The sequence below is a fragment of the Bos javanicus genome, chromosome 2, assembly GCF_032452875.1.
Source record: "Bos javanicus breed banteng chromosome 2, ARS-OSU_banteng_1.0, whole genome shotgun sequence".
Classification (NCBI taxonomy): Eukaryota; Metazoa; Chordata; class Mammalia; order Artiodactyla; family Bovidae; genus Bos; species Bos javanicus.
Window position 1 is genome coordinate 93,907,357 of NC_083869.1, and position 14,520 is coordinate 93,921,876.

General features: G+C 39.2%; 1 protein-coding gene across 2 annotated transcripts in view; it reads left to right on the plus strand.

Moving 5' to 3' along the window:
* Nucleotides 1-14,520, plus strand: part of PARD3B (par-3 family cell polarity regulator beta) — a 1,151,446-nt gene that overhangs the window by 1,025,355 nt on the left and 111,571 nt on the right. For both annotated transcript variants that reach the window (XM_061382241.1, XM_061382248.1), the window contains exon 21: nt 1,383-1,515. In XM_061382241.1, the coding sequence (XP_061238225.1) occupies nt 1,383-1,515 (133 nt within the window). The remainder of the gene's footprint in view (nt 1-1,382; nt 1,516-14,520) is intronic.

The window sequence follows — 14,520 nt, forward strand, 5'->3', positions numbered from 1 at the left end:
GTTAAAGTACGAACATTTGCAAATCATCTATTTTGTCATTCATTAGAGTAAATTCAAAATATCCCTAAAGGACCAAAACTCTCTTTTATTATAATCTGCTTCCCAAATGAGAGGGGGAAGGAAGCTAATGTCAGCTACTGTGTCTATGAGGCAGGACAAAAGAAGTTGAGGACCACTGCTTGCCAAACTGACTTCCTTGCATTCCCCCAAAGCAACATGCTTTCTCATTTCTGTTCTATGCATTGTCCTTCCTTCTGCCTTGAATTTTCTCATCTCACTTGTTCAGTTGTTGAGCACCTATGAATCTTTCAAGATTCAGCTAAGATGTCACCTCCTCTTTAGGGTCTTCTGTGATCTCCTGCCATGGCTCTGTTCTCCCCTGTTAAAGTTTAAGCAATCCATGTTCCCTCAACCCCTGTGCAGACCTGTAGCATCAGTCACAGTGGATTGTAGTCTTCCATATCCCTTTCAGTTCCCTAACTCCCAGACTGTGTGTTTTTTGTGAATAAGTTCTGTGAAAGTGTTTAAGATCTCTGTGTCTTAACATAAGGTCTGGCACAATAGGGCACTCAGTTATGCCTCAGATCAATCAGAGAAGTTGATCAGCTGTAGAGATCTGTCTAGCATCTTCCTCTTGCTTCCTAGCCCTGATTGTATCACATAATGTTGATTCTGTTGAAAAGGTGGTGACAAATCTAAGCTAAAAGGGAGCCACTGGCTGACCAGTGTGGGGCTGAATGGATAAGTTACTGGAGAAGCTGTAATTCCTGAGAGGAAGAAGTAGCTAAGAAGAGAAGAAAACCTTGGACATGTAGCCAAGATGGCATGTTCTACTATGACCAGCTTTCTATTTTTCTTTTTACTTCTTGGCAAGACTTCTATTTTCTTTTCTTTCTCTATATCCTGCCTGTACCCATATAATGACGTGTACCCCAGCCCCACTCCAAAAATTCACGAATGTCATTTAACTGAACATGCCATGCTACTCTGCATCACATTCAAGCTTCAGGTCAAACAACTGGTCTCAAATAGGCAACATTTATGTAATAAAATGAGATACCACATAAAAAACTAACCAAACTCTGTTCATACAATTTTAAGAAAAAGGTGATGGCTCTTTTAATTGCTCTAGGTCAGGACCTTAAGTTCTCACTCAAAACACACTTATTAATCCCAAGTTAGAGCTAAACATATGCACATAAAGAGTAGTTTTGATTTATTTTTGTTACCAGGATTTTCACAGTTTTCCTAGCATGTTTGTACAATATTACTGAATCTTCCAAATTTGAATGTCAGATGTTTTAACAAAATAAAAAATATCAAGAAGCAAGTTTCTAGAATGTTGTTCACCATGTGACTACTTGTCTGATTATGTCCTGCAGTGGCCGGTCCATGAGCGGAAGTGCTGACCGCATCCAAAAGCTGCGGAAAGAGTATTATCAGGCTCGGAGAGAAGGTTTCGCTTTATATGAGGATGACGAAGGAAGAGCAAGACCTGAGTATGACCTTCACTGGGTAAGTCTATGCCTGAATTCATTGCACTCATCTTTACTGATGTAGTTAAGAGCAGAAGAACATGGCTAGGAATGTCCTATACATATCAATGTATATTTAGGTTACTTGGGTTTCATGGATATGAACATTACCTAAACCACAGCCCATTTTCTCCTACAGAAGTTGTTTCTGTAAATCAAACCACACTAATGCACAGTAGTTCATTTTAATTGCTTTCATATTTACTCCCTCTTGGACTTGTATGCCTGCTTGTTTGGATGGAGCAGATGTTAGTTATTTTAAAAAGGGCAAGGAATGTTGGTCATTATCTACTGAGCCTTAATCCTTACCCTCCATCTCTTGAGTCCCAGACATCTGGTCAAGCATTGACAGACCATGCAATAGAAGTCATCTCTCCTTTGGAAAACAGTTACTAGAAATAAATTTCGGAAAGGTCTGAAAGATATCCATTCAAAGATATCAAGTGTTAGTATATTGCATCTGAACACTTTACATTTTACTAATCTTACCAGTACACTAAGATCATTTTATTCTGAGACAAGGGCAGTTTCTTATTAGAGGGTTCTTTATCAAATCATTCCACATTCATGAAGACAAAAGAATATTGTGACCTCTAAAGAAACATTTTTCTGGGTTTTTTCAAAATAGCCTAATTCATCCTGTTATCTTTTTCAAGAAGGCAAGCTCTCTCTCATCCTCTTTGATGATTACTGCCTTTTTCTACAGTTTTTAGTGCTGTATTGAAAACCATGTAAGGAACCATCTTATCCATGGTGACCACACCATCTCTTTTGAAGGACTGATCTTTTAAAGGAAAGTTTCCTTTCTTGATTTTCACACCCACATTTGTGTTCATGAGGTCAGTATTGGGAGAGTAGAGTCCAACCACTGAGCTGATTCTCTCTAGTTTTTACTTGGATAGTCTGGTTTCTCATGCATGAAACCTAGTGCTTTTACACAGGGGTCCAAAAGTCAGTTTCAGCATCTATCACTGTTGTGCACAGCAACTGATATTTCTTAGCGCAGTAGATTCTACCTTGTATGGCAGAGTTTAAAAACGCTTATCAGAAGTACACGGTATGGACTAGCGATTGCCAAGCAAATGGCTTCAGTCTTTTCCAGAGATAAGCATCCTGTGACTACAGATCAGAAGAAATAACTATTTATTGGTTTTATTACCAATATTAGGATTAAGCAGAATAACATTGACTGTGATGGAGCAACTAGTTCTTTAGACTCTCAGTAACAGAAGCAAGATTGCGAAGAGAAATATCAATAACCTCAGATATGCAGACGATACCACCCTTATGGCAGAAAGTGAAGAGGAACTGAAAAGCCTCTTGATGAAAGTGAAAGAGGAGAGTGAAAAAGTTGGCTTAAAGCTCAACATTCAGAAAATGAAGATCATGGCATCTGGTTCCATCACTTCATGGGAAAAAGATGGGGAAATAGTGGAAACAGTGTCAGACTTTATTTTTGGGGCTCCAAAATCACTGCAGATGGTGACTGCAGCCATGAAATTAAAAGACACTTACCCCTTGGAAGGAAAGTTATGACCAATCTAGATAGCATATTCAAAAGCAGAGACATTACTTTGCCAACAAAGGTCCATCTAGTCGAGGCTATGGTTTTTCTAGTAGTCATGTATGGATGTGAGAGTTGGACTGTGAATAAAGCTGAGCACCGAAGAATTGATGCTTTTGAAGTGTGGTGTTGGAGAAGACTCTTGAGAGTCCCTTGGCCTGCAAGGAGATCCAACCAGTCCATTCTAAAGGAGATCAGTCCTGGGTGATCATTGGAAGGACTGATGCTAAAGCTGAAACTCCAATAGTTTGGCCACCTCATGTGAAGAGCTGACTCATTGGAAAAGACTCTGATGCTGGGAGGGATTGGGGGCAGGAGGAGAAGGGGACGACAGAGGATGAGATGGCTGGATGGCATCACCAACTCTATGGACGTGAGTTTGAGTGAACTCCAGGAGTTGGTGAAGGACAAGGAGGCCTGGCGTGCTGCTATTCATGGGATCGCAAAGAGTCGGACATGACTGAGTGACTAAACTGAACTGAACAGAAGCAAAAAATTTTCATAGAATAACAATCTATAACAATTCACTTCATTTCAGCCTTAATCAAGACTGACTTATTGACTTTGATGGAGGACTCTGTACATAAGACTGTCCTCTCTCAATCAATCAGATGATAAAGGGAAGTTGTTTCCACCAGAACCAAAGCAGAACTCCATGTCCAATGCATTGAAAAGTCTTTCTTCTCAAAACCAATATGAATTCCTATGAGCAAAATAAGATAAATAATTTTGCAATAGATAAAGCAGTCCTGGTTGTTTGAACCTTATTTTATATGATCTCCTTACATCATATATTGAAAGGATGAAAATTATTAACAGTCATGAGACTTAAAGTTTCCTCTGGTTTACCAAGCCTGAGCTGGATGACTGCGCACTCAGGTCCTCCCTATTTGATTCTGTTTCTGTGCCAGGCAAATGTGTAACCAGATGAACAATCTAGTGAGTGAAAGAGTATCTCTCTAATTTGTGTTTCCCATGCTCAGGTGTGTTGAGCTTTGCCAGAAGTGACTGATTTTACATTTCCCAAACAACTGGGGACTACAGGTTCCCAAAAGGATTCTTGGGAAATGCACTGTCATAAAAGCTGAGTGGCGGCCCTTTGTGAGATTGGCTGTGATATTCCAAACCAGGGATTAGAATATCAGCATCATTTCCTGTCCTTTCCACAAGCCATGGAAAAACACTATTACCTACTGTCCAACATGGACCGGAGAATCACACCATTGTCTTGCTACTTTTTGAGAGATCCAGGAAAGCATGTTTAGAAATTTAGTCTTTCATTTCTGCCGGTCAGCCAGACCCAACAAGACAGCTTTTATGAGACTGTGGTTCCTAGATTGGCTAGTCTTCAGCATCACCAAGGGTGCCTGTTAAAAACTGAAAAACAGTCTATGAAGAGGAGGGATGGAGCCCCAAAGAGGGCTCCTAGGTGCTTCTCCATCAGGCTTTCTGACCCACAAGTTTTTAAAAATAGGACTTTGATTCCAGTTTCTTCAGTAAATACTGAAGTAGTTCAACTTCTCTAACAAAATCATTACATGGACCAGCATCATCAAAAAATACTTTCATGGACTCAGAATTCCTCTAGCTCCCAATACCTCAGATTGAGATGTCTGAGAGAAACTCCCAAGAGTCACACTATACTGGAGAACTTTGGATCGATTGAGAAAAAAATTAGAAGAATAAGTTACCTAATCACTACTTTTAAGATAGGCCAGAAAGAATGAAAGAATGCTCACAAAAGTTTTCAAAGCCAAAATGATTAAAACAATCATGGAAAGATTGGGGATAGGATCTATGAATCACTGAAAGAGATGATTAGTTTCTATTCATATTTTTGGTGGTTTTATTTTTTTTTTCACATCTCTGAAATTAGGATGCAGTTTGCAATGACTTTTCACCAGGTGTCATGATATAACTGTCCATTTCTGAACAAGAAATGTTCAGAATTGTGCAGGTTGTTTTTTAGAAACTTGAGAGAAAATCCTTGAGAAATTTTGGAGCATGCTTTTAAGAAAGGCTGCTCCTTGATATTTTTTTAATGTATTTGTATCAGGGGGACTATACCCCTTGCTTTGGTCCCCTCTCTGACTTTCTGAATCTTCCCAGCCATCTTGTGGGTAGTTCTCTACCGATGTTACACCTGCTCAGTGGCCCAGAGCCAAGGATTTCTCTTAGTGCTCTCTTGGGTTCTCCCTTGCTCTTACATCTCTCTTTTCCTTTTCCTTTTTCTGTGTCTCCTATTCAATTTTAACCAACATTTTCTCAGTCTTGGTGTAGGCCCAGTGCTGGTAAACAAAAGTGTATTGTCTCTATTGGAGGAACTCACAGTCTAGCCAGGAATACAGACATCTAAGCCAAAACCAAGAAAAAGGACATTAATCTACGTGAGAAATGCTCTCGTGTAGAGTGATACTATCTTCTAAATGAGTGCAGAGAAAGCAGTTAATTCTGTTGAAGGCAGGGTGTGTGTGAGGGGTGCTGGGAAAGCAATAGAGAGCATTTGGAAGTTGCCTCAGTCCTATATTTTGTTCTTTTCTCCTCAAACACACAGGTTTTTCTTTTTCCCAAAGGAGTTCTTGATGTATTCACTTCATTTGTGTTAAAATAAATGAATACACACAGATTGCAAGGTTTGTAAATATGGACATGAGACCTTAAAAAGTCCTTTCAGCAAGTCTGTTTTGTATCTGTGTTCCCATCTAGGCTCTGAAAAGCTGTAAAGAACAAGTAGAGGGAAATTCAATGGCTGTGAGTGAGATGACTGGCGAGTTTTTATAGGCCCAATTAAGTGAGCCAGATAGGCTAGCTGAGAACTTTTCTCTTCTGCCAAAAGAAAACATAATAACATAATACCTGATATCTGCCGGCATTTTATGTTCTGTAAAACTTGTAAAGACTGTCACAGTCATCTGGCCACAGGCTATGGTTTATTGTTGTTGGGCTTTTAAACAGTATTATTATTAGCAGATAAAAATTATCTGCTTATTTAACAGCAGCATGAATATCCTGTAAGTAACTTTGGAAATGGGATAGTTCTAAAGTTTTCTAAAAATTTTAATACCATTATTACTATCTTTTTTCAAGAGTTACATGGCATGTATTATATCCCTTTCCTCTTTTTAATTCTTTGGCTAAATTGGAAGAATATTTACCTATAAGAGGGTGGGAGGGAGGGAGGCTGGTTTCCATTGTCAAAGACATAGCACTCTGTGTTTTGACAAAGGGGATTAGTTCACGTAGGTCATGGTTGGAACAGAGATGGTTGGGTGAAGAAATAAAAACATTCTGAAAGATTTGTTTCTTCTAATATGAAGATGATTTAGAAACCAACTCAAAGGAACATACTTGGCAGCTGTCTTAACAGTGAGGGACACATCTGGTGAATCCTGTAGTCAGAGGAAAGGGAGGTCAAGATGCTAAGATCGTGCTAGCTGGCTTAGGAGCAGATTTAAGATGGAATGTGTAATAGCCACACAAGTACAAAACCCATCAGAAGGTCATGTTCTAAACAAGGGATAAGAGAGATGAGCTCCCGCTGTCTAGCGGTCCAATACCAGAACTGAGACTTGTTCGTATTTTTCCTTCTCTTTCTCCTGGCGGGCATCTGTTAAAAACTAGGGACATTAAAAAACAATTATGGATTAGTCAGTGGCTGTTAAGTTGCAACAGAAACCTCATTCAAACTGGCCTAAGCAAAAACAGAAACTTTGTTGGCTTACATAACTTTAAGGTCCATAGGTGTATCTGACTTCAGGCAAAGCTGGGTCCTACTCCTTCCCACAGGCCATTAGGAGCTCGTTATTAGGAGAATAACTTTTGTGCTTCTCTCTGTTGGGACCATTGTCAAGGGACTCCCCTATAAGACAGCCTCAGCAGCCTCAACCCAGCAACTCTATAGAAAGAGATTGTCTCATCCCCAGTATATCCAGAAAGTCCTAGAACTGATGTTCAATACAGTCCTCAATGGCTTGTTGACTCAGCCTGGGTCACCTGTCCACTCCTGAGAGCCCATGGCCAGAAAGATGTAGTATTCTTACTGATCAGAATTATATCACAAGGCCACTCCTGGAACCAGAAAGTAGAAACAGTCCTACATAAATTCGATGAATGAGTGTAAGTGAAGAAGTGGTCCCCAAAAGAAAATCAAGCTGCTGTCACGAGGGAAAAATGGATGTCGGGCACAATTAGGAGTTGTCTACTATAATTCCTAGTTTTTAAAATGACATAAACTTTATCTTCTTAGATTATCAAGAAAAGAGAGATAAAGACTTTTCCCTTCACATATTTTCAAGTTTATCATTAGAAAAGATGATTCTATTATCATTCTTAAAGTTGCTGCCATTGTTGGTTAGGTAAAAGGAAGAAGATTTCTTTTTGTCTAGTAGTTCAGTATCTTTGAGCTACCCCAAGAACACAGCTGGCTTCACTGAGTTATTCATGAAAAATAAACAGACCATTGGCTGTTTGTTCAGATAAGCAAGTGACATTTTGATTTACCCAAGACCTAGGAATTTGCCTTAGAAAGAAGCAATAGAATGCTTTGAAGAGATAAAAAGTAACTCATTTTCCTTGGATAAGAATTGCTTTATCTGTAGCCGCATGGATTGTTGTTTTGTGACAAGTACATATGCTATTCTGAAAAGCTTCACAACATGGAATGAGGTAATGAACTAGAACCATCAAATATGTGTATCCACAAAGATTGTAGTTTGGCTCCTACCAGAGTTAACCAACCCCTTCTCAGTTGACGAGACCCTCTTGAACTCCATAAACACACCCTTTCCAATGTGTCCCTCCATCAACAGTTCAGTGTTTCCCCTGATTTCCTAAAACAGCTGAACTGAGGAGTTTAAGAAGTACCAAGGCAGATACTGTCTACAAATTAGGGGGATTTTGGAAGGGCTTGAGTTTTGATAGAATGTGACACTGGTAAAACTTCAAATGCCACCTGAAAGATTGGGACTCACTCATCTAGATTTCAGGAAGTAGTGAAATTTCTAGGAAAGAAGACAATAAATTGAAGACCCTTTTTTTCTTTTGGTTGGTAGCATCGGTCCTCCTGTATTTCAGTGTGGCTTTCACAGCATGATGACATATTAGCCATATGGAAGAAGATGATGTGAATGAATTTCTAGCTTTTAAACATGTATTACTTTGAAAGAAGGCGACATGTTTACAGTCAATCCCCAACATAAAAATAAACTATGTTTCAGAAAACCAGTAAGAAATCGGTGGCTGGAACCTGGGAATGATTTTCCCCATAGGAAAAAAGATTACTGGTTGTAAGATACTGGACTAGCCTAAAAAAAGTACATTAAAATCCAATAACTTTGTACTAGTCACAGAACGGGCTTCCCTGCTGGTTCAGTGGTAAAGAATCAGCCTGCCAATGCAAGAGACTGGGGTTCAGTCGCTGGGTCAGGAAAATCCCCCAGAGGAGGAAATGGCAACCCACTCCAGTATTCTTCCCTAGGAAACCCCATGGACAGAAGAACCTGGTGGGCTACAGTCCATGGGGCTGCAAAACAGTCAGACACAACTTAGTGACTAAGCAGCAATGACAGAACATGAACCCAGAAGTGGGAGCAGGGGAACCATCTGAGCCAGTGGCCAAAAAAGAAGTTTCCTTCTTCCTTCTTTTCTGGACACACTTTGGAGATGTTCTATAGCCCCTCCCTATCTCTCAGTCTTCAAGGATGTCTCCCCAGGTTTCCTGACCCATAATCCCTCCTACCTCATTATCATACTACACTTAAGTCCATGCTTCCCTCCAGAGAGCTCAGGAGTCCAAGGTGACCTCTCTTCATGGTCCTCCATTTAAGTACCTATTCTCCTGTAGTTTATTTTCATCACTCTGAGCTGGGGGAGGTAGAGCTGGGGCAAATAATTGGATCCATGAAGGTTCTTCCCACTCTCTGAAAGACTTCTCTTTCTAAAGCAGGTATTTGATTTAACCCTAATAAGGTAAAAATTAGGCAGCATAGGGGAAGTCTAGAAGGGAACAGGAGAGAGGTCAATAGAATCCATCCTTAGAAACAGTCCCTTTGTGAAACCGAGGGGCAAGAGCGCCTTGGCTGTTAAGGCATTTTCTCCATACCTTTTTGCTGCTGCATCATGGCCTGAAGCTCCTCCAGCACCTCTCCTCTGTGTACAGAGCCCAAGTTACCCCACATCTCCCAGTCAAACTGCTTTCCTGTGGGTAATGACCTGATCCTAGAGGTGGCACTGATTTCTCCAGCAGCCTGGCCCTCAACTCCCTCAAAAGAAGTCTTTTGTTTCTAAGTCTTCCCCCAGTGGCCTAGGGCCAGTTGCCACAACTTACACAGTCCATGACTCCTCAGTCAGCACTGTTTGAAGTCTCCCCTGAAGATGCTACTCCAAACTAATGCCTTCTCACCCAGTCTTCCTAAGCCCACAGATAGAGGTCCTGAATTTTAGACCCAACACACAGCAGGTATGGGAAGCATTTTAGAGCATGGGCCCTGTGTTCATATTCAGGCTACACCGCTTGCTAACTGGCTAAATTTGGCCCATTTATTTAGCCTCTCAGTCTTCTTTAAAATTCGGACACTAGTAGTATCTCATATAGTATTGTGACCATGAATGAACTATTACATGTAAAGCACTTAGAATGGCATCTGGCATGCAGTAAAGTGTTCAAGAAACGTGAAGAATTTTTAAGTGGTGCATGTACTGAGGTATTCAGAAATAATATGTTCCATTAGCCAGACAACTGTTCTAAGTCATTGTTGGAGTTGAACCTCTTTGGTTATTCCAGAGTTCTGGGACATTGTACAGCACACAGAGCATTTGGAAGGTCTTCCAGTCGTGCTCACTCTGGTTACCCCTGAGGTGCCCCACAGCCCTTTCAGGTGGTAACTGTCAGGACCGGTTATAAGGCACTTTTGGCAAAGTCCATGGGTCAGGAGGTCAATATCTATTTCCCTGTCTCCCCCACACAAACTTTTCCTTCCAAAGTGTGTTCCTTTCATCCCTGACCCCAGGGGCACACCTAATCTCTTTAATGAGCTTGCGCTAAAATCAAAGACCAAAAAACGAAAAGAACGTTAGAAGCTTCTGTTTTCAACTCTGCAAAAATCCTGAAGCAAAGAAACACTTTGACACGAGAAAGAAAAAAAGAAAAAAAAAGCTTACAGTTACCAAAGGGGAAAGCCAGGAAGGGATAAATTTGAAATTTGAGATTAAAAGATACACACTAGTATACATAAATTGATAAACAAAAAGGACCTATTGTATAGCAGAGGGAACTATATTCAGTATCTTGTAATAACCTATAACGGCAGAGAATCTGAAAGAGAATACATGTATATATATATGCATAACTGAATCACTTTGCTGAAACATCATAAAGCAGCTATACTTCAAAGAAAAAATAAAAAATTTAAAAAGAGAAAAAGAAATACCTGGGTCTAGTTAAGGACTTAAAATAGGGAGAGAAGAATACAAAGAGAATATATGTAAATTATTTACTCAATAAATGTTACTACAGCCAGCTCAGTAATAACAATGGCATCAACACTGATTCTATAAGCAAATACCTTATATTACTCCAGACAACTCCATGTGGTAGGTGTCTTCAATTCTATTTTACAGATGAGGAAACTAATGTTCTGAAACTTTGTGCATAGTCACATGATCCGTAGCAAAGCTGATACTCCAATCTGTGCCGACTCCCTGTGGAACAGAAGAAAGGAAGGCCACTGTGACAGCTGTTGAGATGTTTTTTCTACAAGAGATGTTTGAAAGAAAGAGAATCTCTGCTGAATTATCTTTAATTATCACTCATGATTTGTTTTTAACCCAATAGAACTGAACCCAAACCAAATGCTGGTATCATTTCATCACTTCTCTCTAAAAGTCAAAATAAAATCATTCTTTTTATGCTATAATCAAATAAGTTAGGCTATCTCTGGCTCAAACCCAAACCTAAATACCAAAAATCAGAAAAAGAAAGTTCAGAACCACATTATTTTTCCATAATATGTAAAAAAAAAAAGCCTATGCTTTAGTTACATTAGAGTGAAATAAGAACTCTTTCTGCTTCTAATGAGCAATTAATTCCAGCTCAGGATGTTGAGTTTAGAATAGGTTAAGTTCCCTCAAACCACAGCCGTTTGTGTTGGATCATGGTTAAAAACCCAGAATTCCAGTTTCTACAATAATCACATTCTTTTCTTCTACTGCAATGGGAGAAATGACGATTTTTATGTAACATAGGAAAAACCATAGCAGAAACGCCTATGAATTCCAGATTTCCTAAACTGTTTTCAAAGCTGTTTAAAATCAGTTGAATACATTTTATTTTAGCAGAGCTCAAAATTCTGAAATAAACTTTGGGAACTGAAATTTTTTAAATGAATATGTTTGGAGGAAAAGATATGAAAATTCACTTAATTAGCATGTTTAGCACATGAATCACTTAACTTTGATGACAATGAAAACTCCATATGAACCATATTTGTGTTCAGATCCCAAAACCCAGAACCACCCCTTGCACAGCTTCCTAACTGTAATTAACCAATCAGGTCGCTGTGGTAGCCATCTTTTTCTTTCAGCTTAAGAAAAATTTTGACTCAGAGTCATTCTGAAATTTAACATCATTTGGTTCTTGTTAAGTAGTGACTAGTCTGGTGTTATGATGGGAAAAAGAAAAGTCAGAGAAAGCTCTTCTCCGAAATAAACAAGAAGAACACTTGAGTCAAAGAAAATCCTAAAATGATCACAATCACAACAGCAGTATTGGAACTGCCATTCTCCACAGGAAGAATGACCCCTTTTGAATACATTGTAATGACACAGACTAGAGTCTGTGACTTTACAGTCCTCCTATGACTCTCATTAATTTCTCTGTCTCATACCAAGCCTTGAAATCATGGTGCTAATTCTCAGAGTGTTTATGAGAAAGTGCAAAAGTTGACACCACTGACTTCAGCTAGGCTGACAGGAAAACTTTCCATTTGTTCAGTAAATGAACTAAGAAGAGAGGGTGTAATGTTATTATTATAAACGACTGGTAAATTATTCCTTTTCTGTTTTGATACGACTTTCGTAAAGCAATGGGGTTCTTCGGTTTTTATGTCCATGAAGCTTTCTTCTGATAATTTAGATCATTTTATGTTACCTCTCAGCCTGTTCCCTAGACAGCAAAGCCAAAGCAGCAATGAAGAATAGTTTTTCCACAGTCATTCATTCCTTTGTTGATTTATTTATCCACTGAATATTTACCGGTTTATACATGAGTATGCATCAAGCCTAACACTTGGATCAACGCTTACCAACAAAGAAGGAACACCTCAGTGGTGTGTGTGTGTGTGTGTGAAAGAGAGTGAGAGGTAGAAGCTATTATTGTTTTGAAGTTTCTCCTTTAGGGAAGCAGTAGGAAATATTGTGTGAGAAAGAGGTTCCCTGGCATTATCTGATGTCTTTCACCTAATGAACCTTCTTGCTCACCCTGTGAAAATGGAGACTCCCAAGCCATGTGGAGATACTTCCATTTTTCAGTTTTGTTTTCCTATCTTCATCAATTATCAGAGTCCCAGATTGTTTCTGAATAGCAACTCTATTTTCATCGTAATTTTTATACATATCAATTACTTTTCTTTTCCTCATCTATTTGGCATGGACCAGGTTTCCTGTTTTCCATACAATTCCCTTTACAGTAATTTCCCAGGTTTAAATTGTCAGACAGCACTTCAGCAGCAACGTGCTCTATGCATCTGTGGTTGTAAAGGAATCAGAAATTTACATTCCAGAGAAGGAAATCATGGCCCCACAATGAATGTGAATGATGGCAGGAAGAAATCTTTTAACAGTACTTAAATTGGTCATTGAGAAAAACTATGAGATTTAGAGTTTTGTGGTTTACCTGGGGTTCTAGGACTATTTTTAAATTTCCCAATTTCAGAAGTGGGTACTTTCTCCTTTCTACATATGGTTGCATAGATGTAAGGTTTAAAATGTCTTGAATACATGATGATGAAAGAATTAAACAAGATGATAAGCAAGTAGGAAGGAACTGACATTTTGTTTCCAGCATTCCATATTTCCACGTAATTTATTTTTAAGTTTAATTTATCAGAATGTTTTAATCCTTTTGCAATTAGAAGCTCTTAAAGACTTTCCTTTGCTTGGAGGTTTCCTCTACAAAAGAAGAAGAAACCCTGTTAATGTCCCTGATCGATTATCCACTTTCACTCATGCTGTGTCACTTTGGTCCCAGGACTGAAGAATAAAATTTCAAAGTGCATGGTAGTTTAGTCATACATTCACGTATTAATTAGTTCCTTAGAACTTTATTTCAAATCTTGAAAGATGATGCTGTTAAAGTGCTACACTCAAGATGCCAGCATATTCAGAAAACTCAGCAGTGGCCGCAGGACTGGAAAAAGTCAGTTTTCAATAGTACATGAACTGAGAACTTCCAGATGTTCAAACTGGATTTAGAAAAGACAAAGGAACCAGAGATCAAATTGCCAGCATCCATTGGATCATAGAAAAGCAAGAGAATTACAGAAAAACATCTACTTCTGCTTCATTGACTACACTAAAGCCTTTGACTGTGTGGATCACAACAAACTGTGGAAAATTCTGAAAGAGATGGGAATACCAGACCACCTGACCTGCCTCCTGAGAAACCTGTATGCAGGTCAGGAAGCAACAATTAGAACTGGACATGGAACGACGACTGGTTCCAAATAGGAAAAGGAGTACATCAAGGCTGTATATTGTCACCCTGCTTACTTAAACTATATGCATAGTACATCATGCAAAATGCCAGACTTGATGAAGCACAAGCTGGAATCAAGATTGCCAGGAGAAATAGCAATAACCTCAGATATGTAGATGACACCACCCTTATGGCAGAAAACAAAGAGGAAATAAAGAACCTATTGATGAAGGTGAAAGAGGAGAGTGAAAAATACTGGCTTAAAACTCAACATTCAAAAAACTAAGATCATGGCAGTCCCATCACTTTATGGCAAATAGATGGGTAAACAATGGAAACAGTGACAGACTTTATTTTCTGGGGCTCCAAAATCACTGCAGATGGTGACTGCAGCCATGAAATTAAAAGATACTTGCTCCTTGGAAGAAAAGCTATGACCAACCTAGACAGCATATTAAAAAGCAGAGACATTACTTTGCCCACAAAGGCCCATGTAATAAAAGCTATGGTTTTTCCAGTAGTCATGTATGGATGTGAGAGTTGGACCACAAAGAAGGCTGAGTGCCAAAGAATTGATGCTTTTGAACTATGGTGTTGGAGAAGACTCTTGAGAGTCCCTTGGACTGCAAGGAGATCAAACCAGTCAATCCTAAAGGAAATCAGTCCTGAGTGTTCATTGGAAGGACTAATGCTGAAGCTGAAGCTCCCATACTTTGGCCACCTGATGCAAA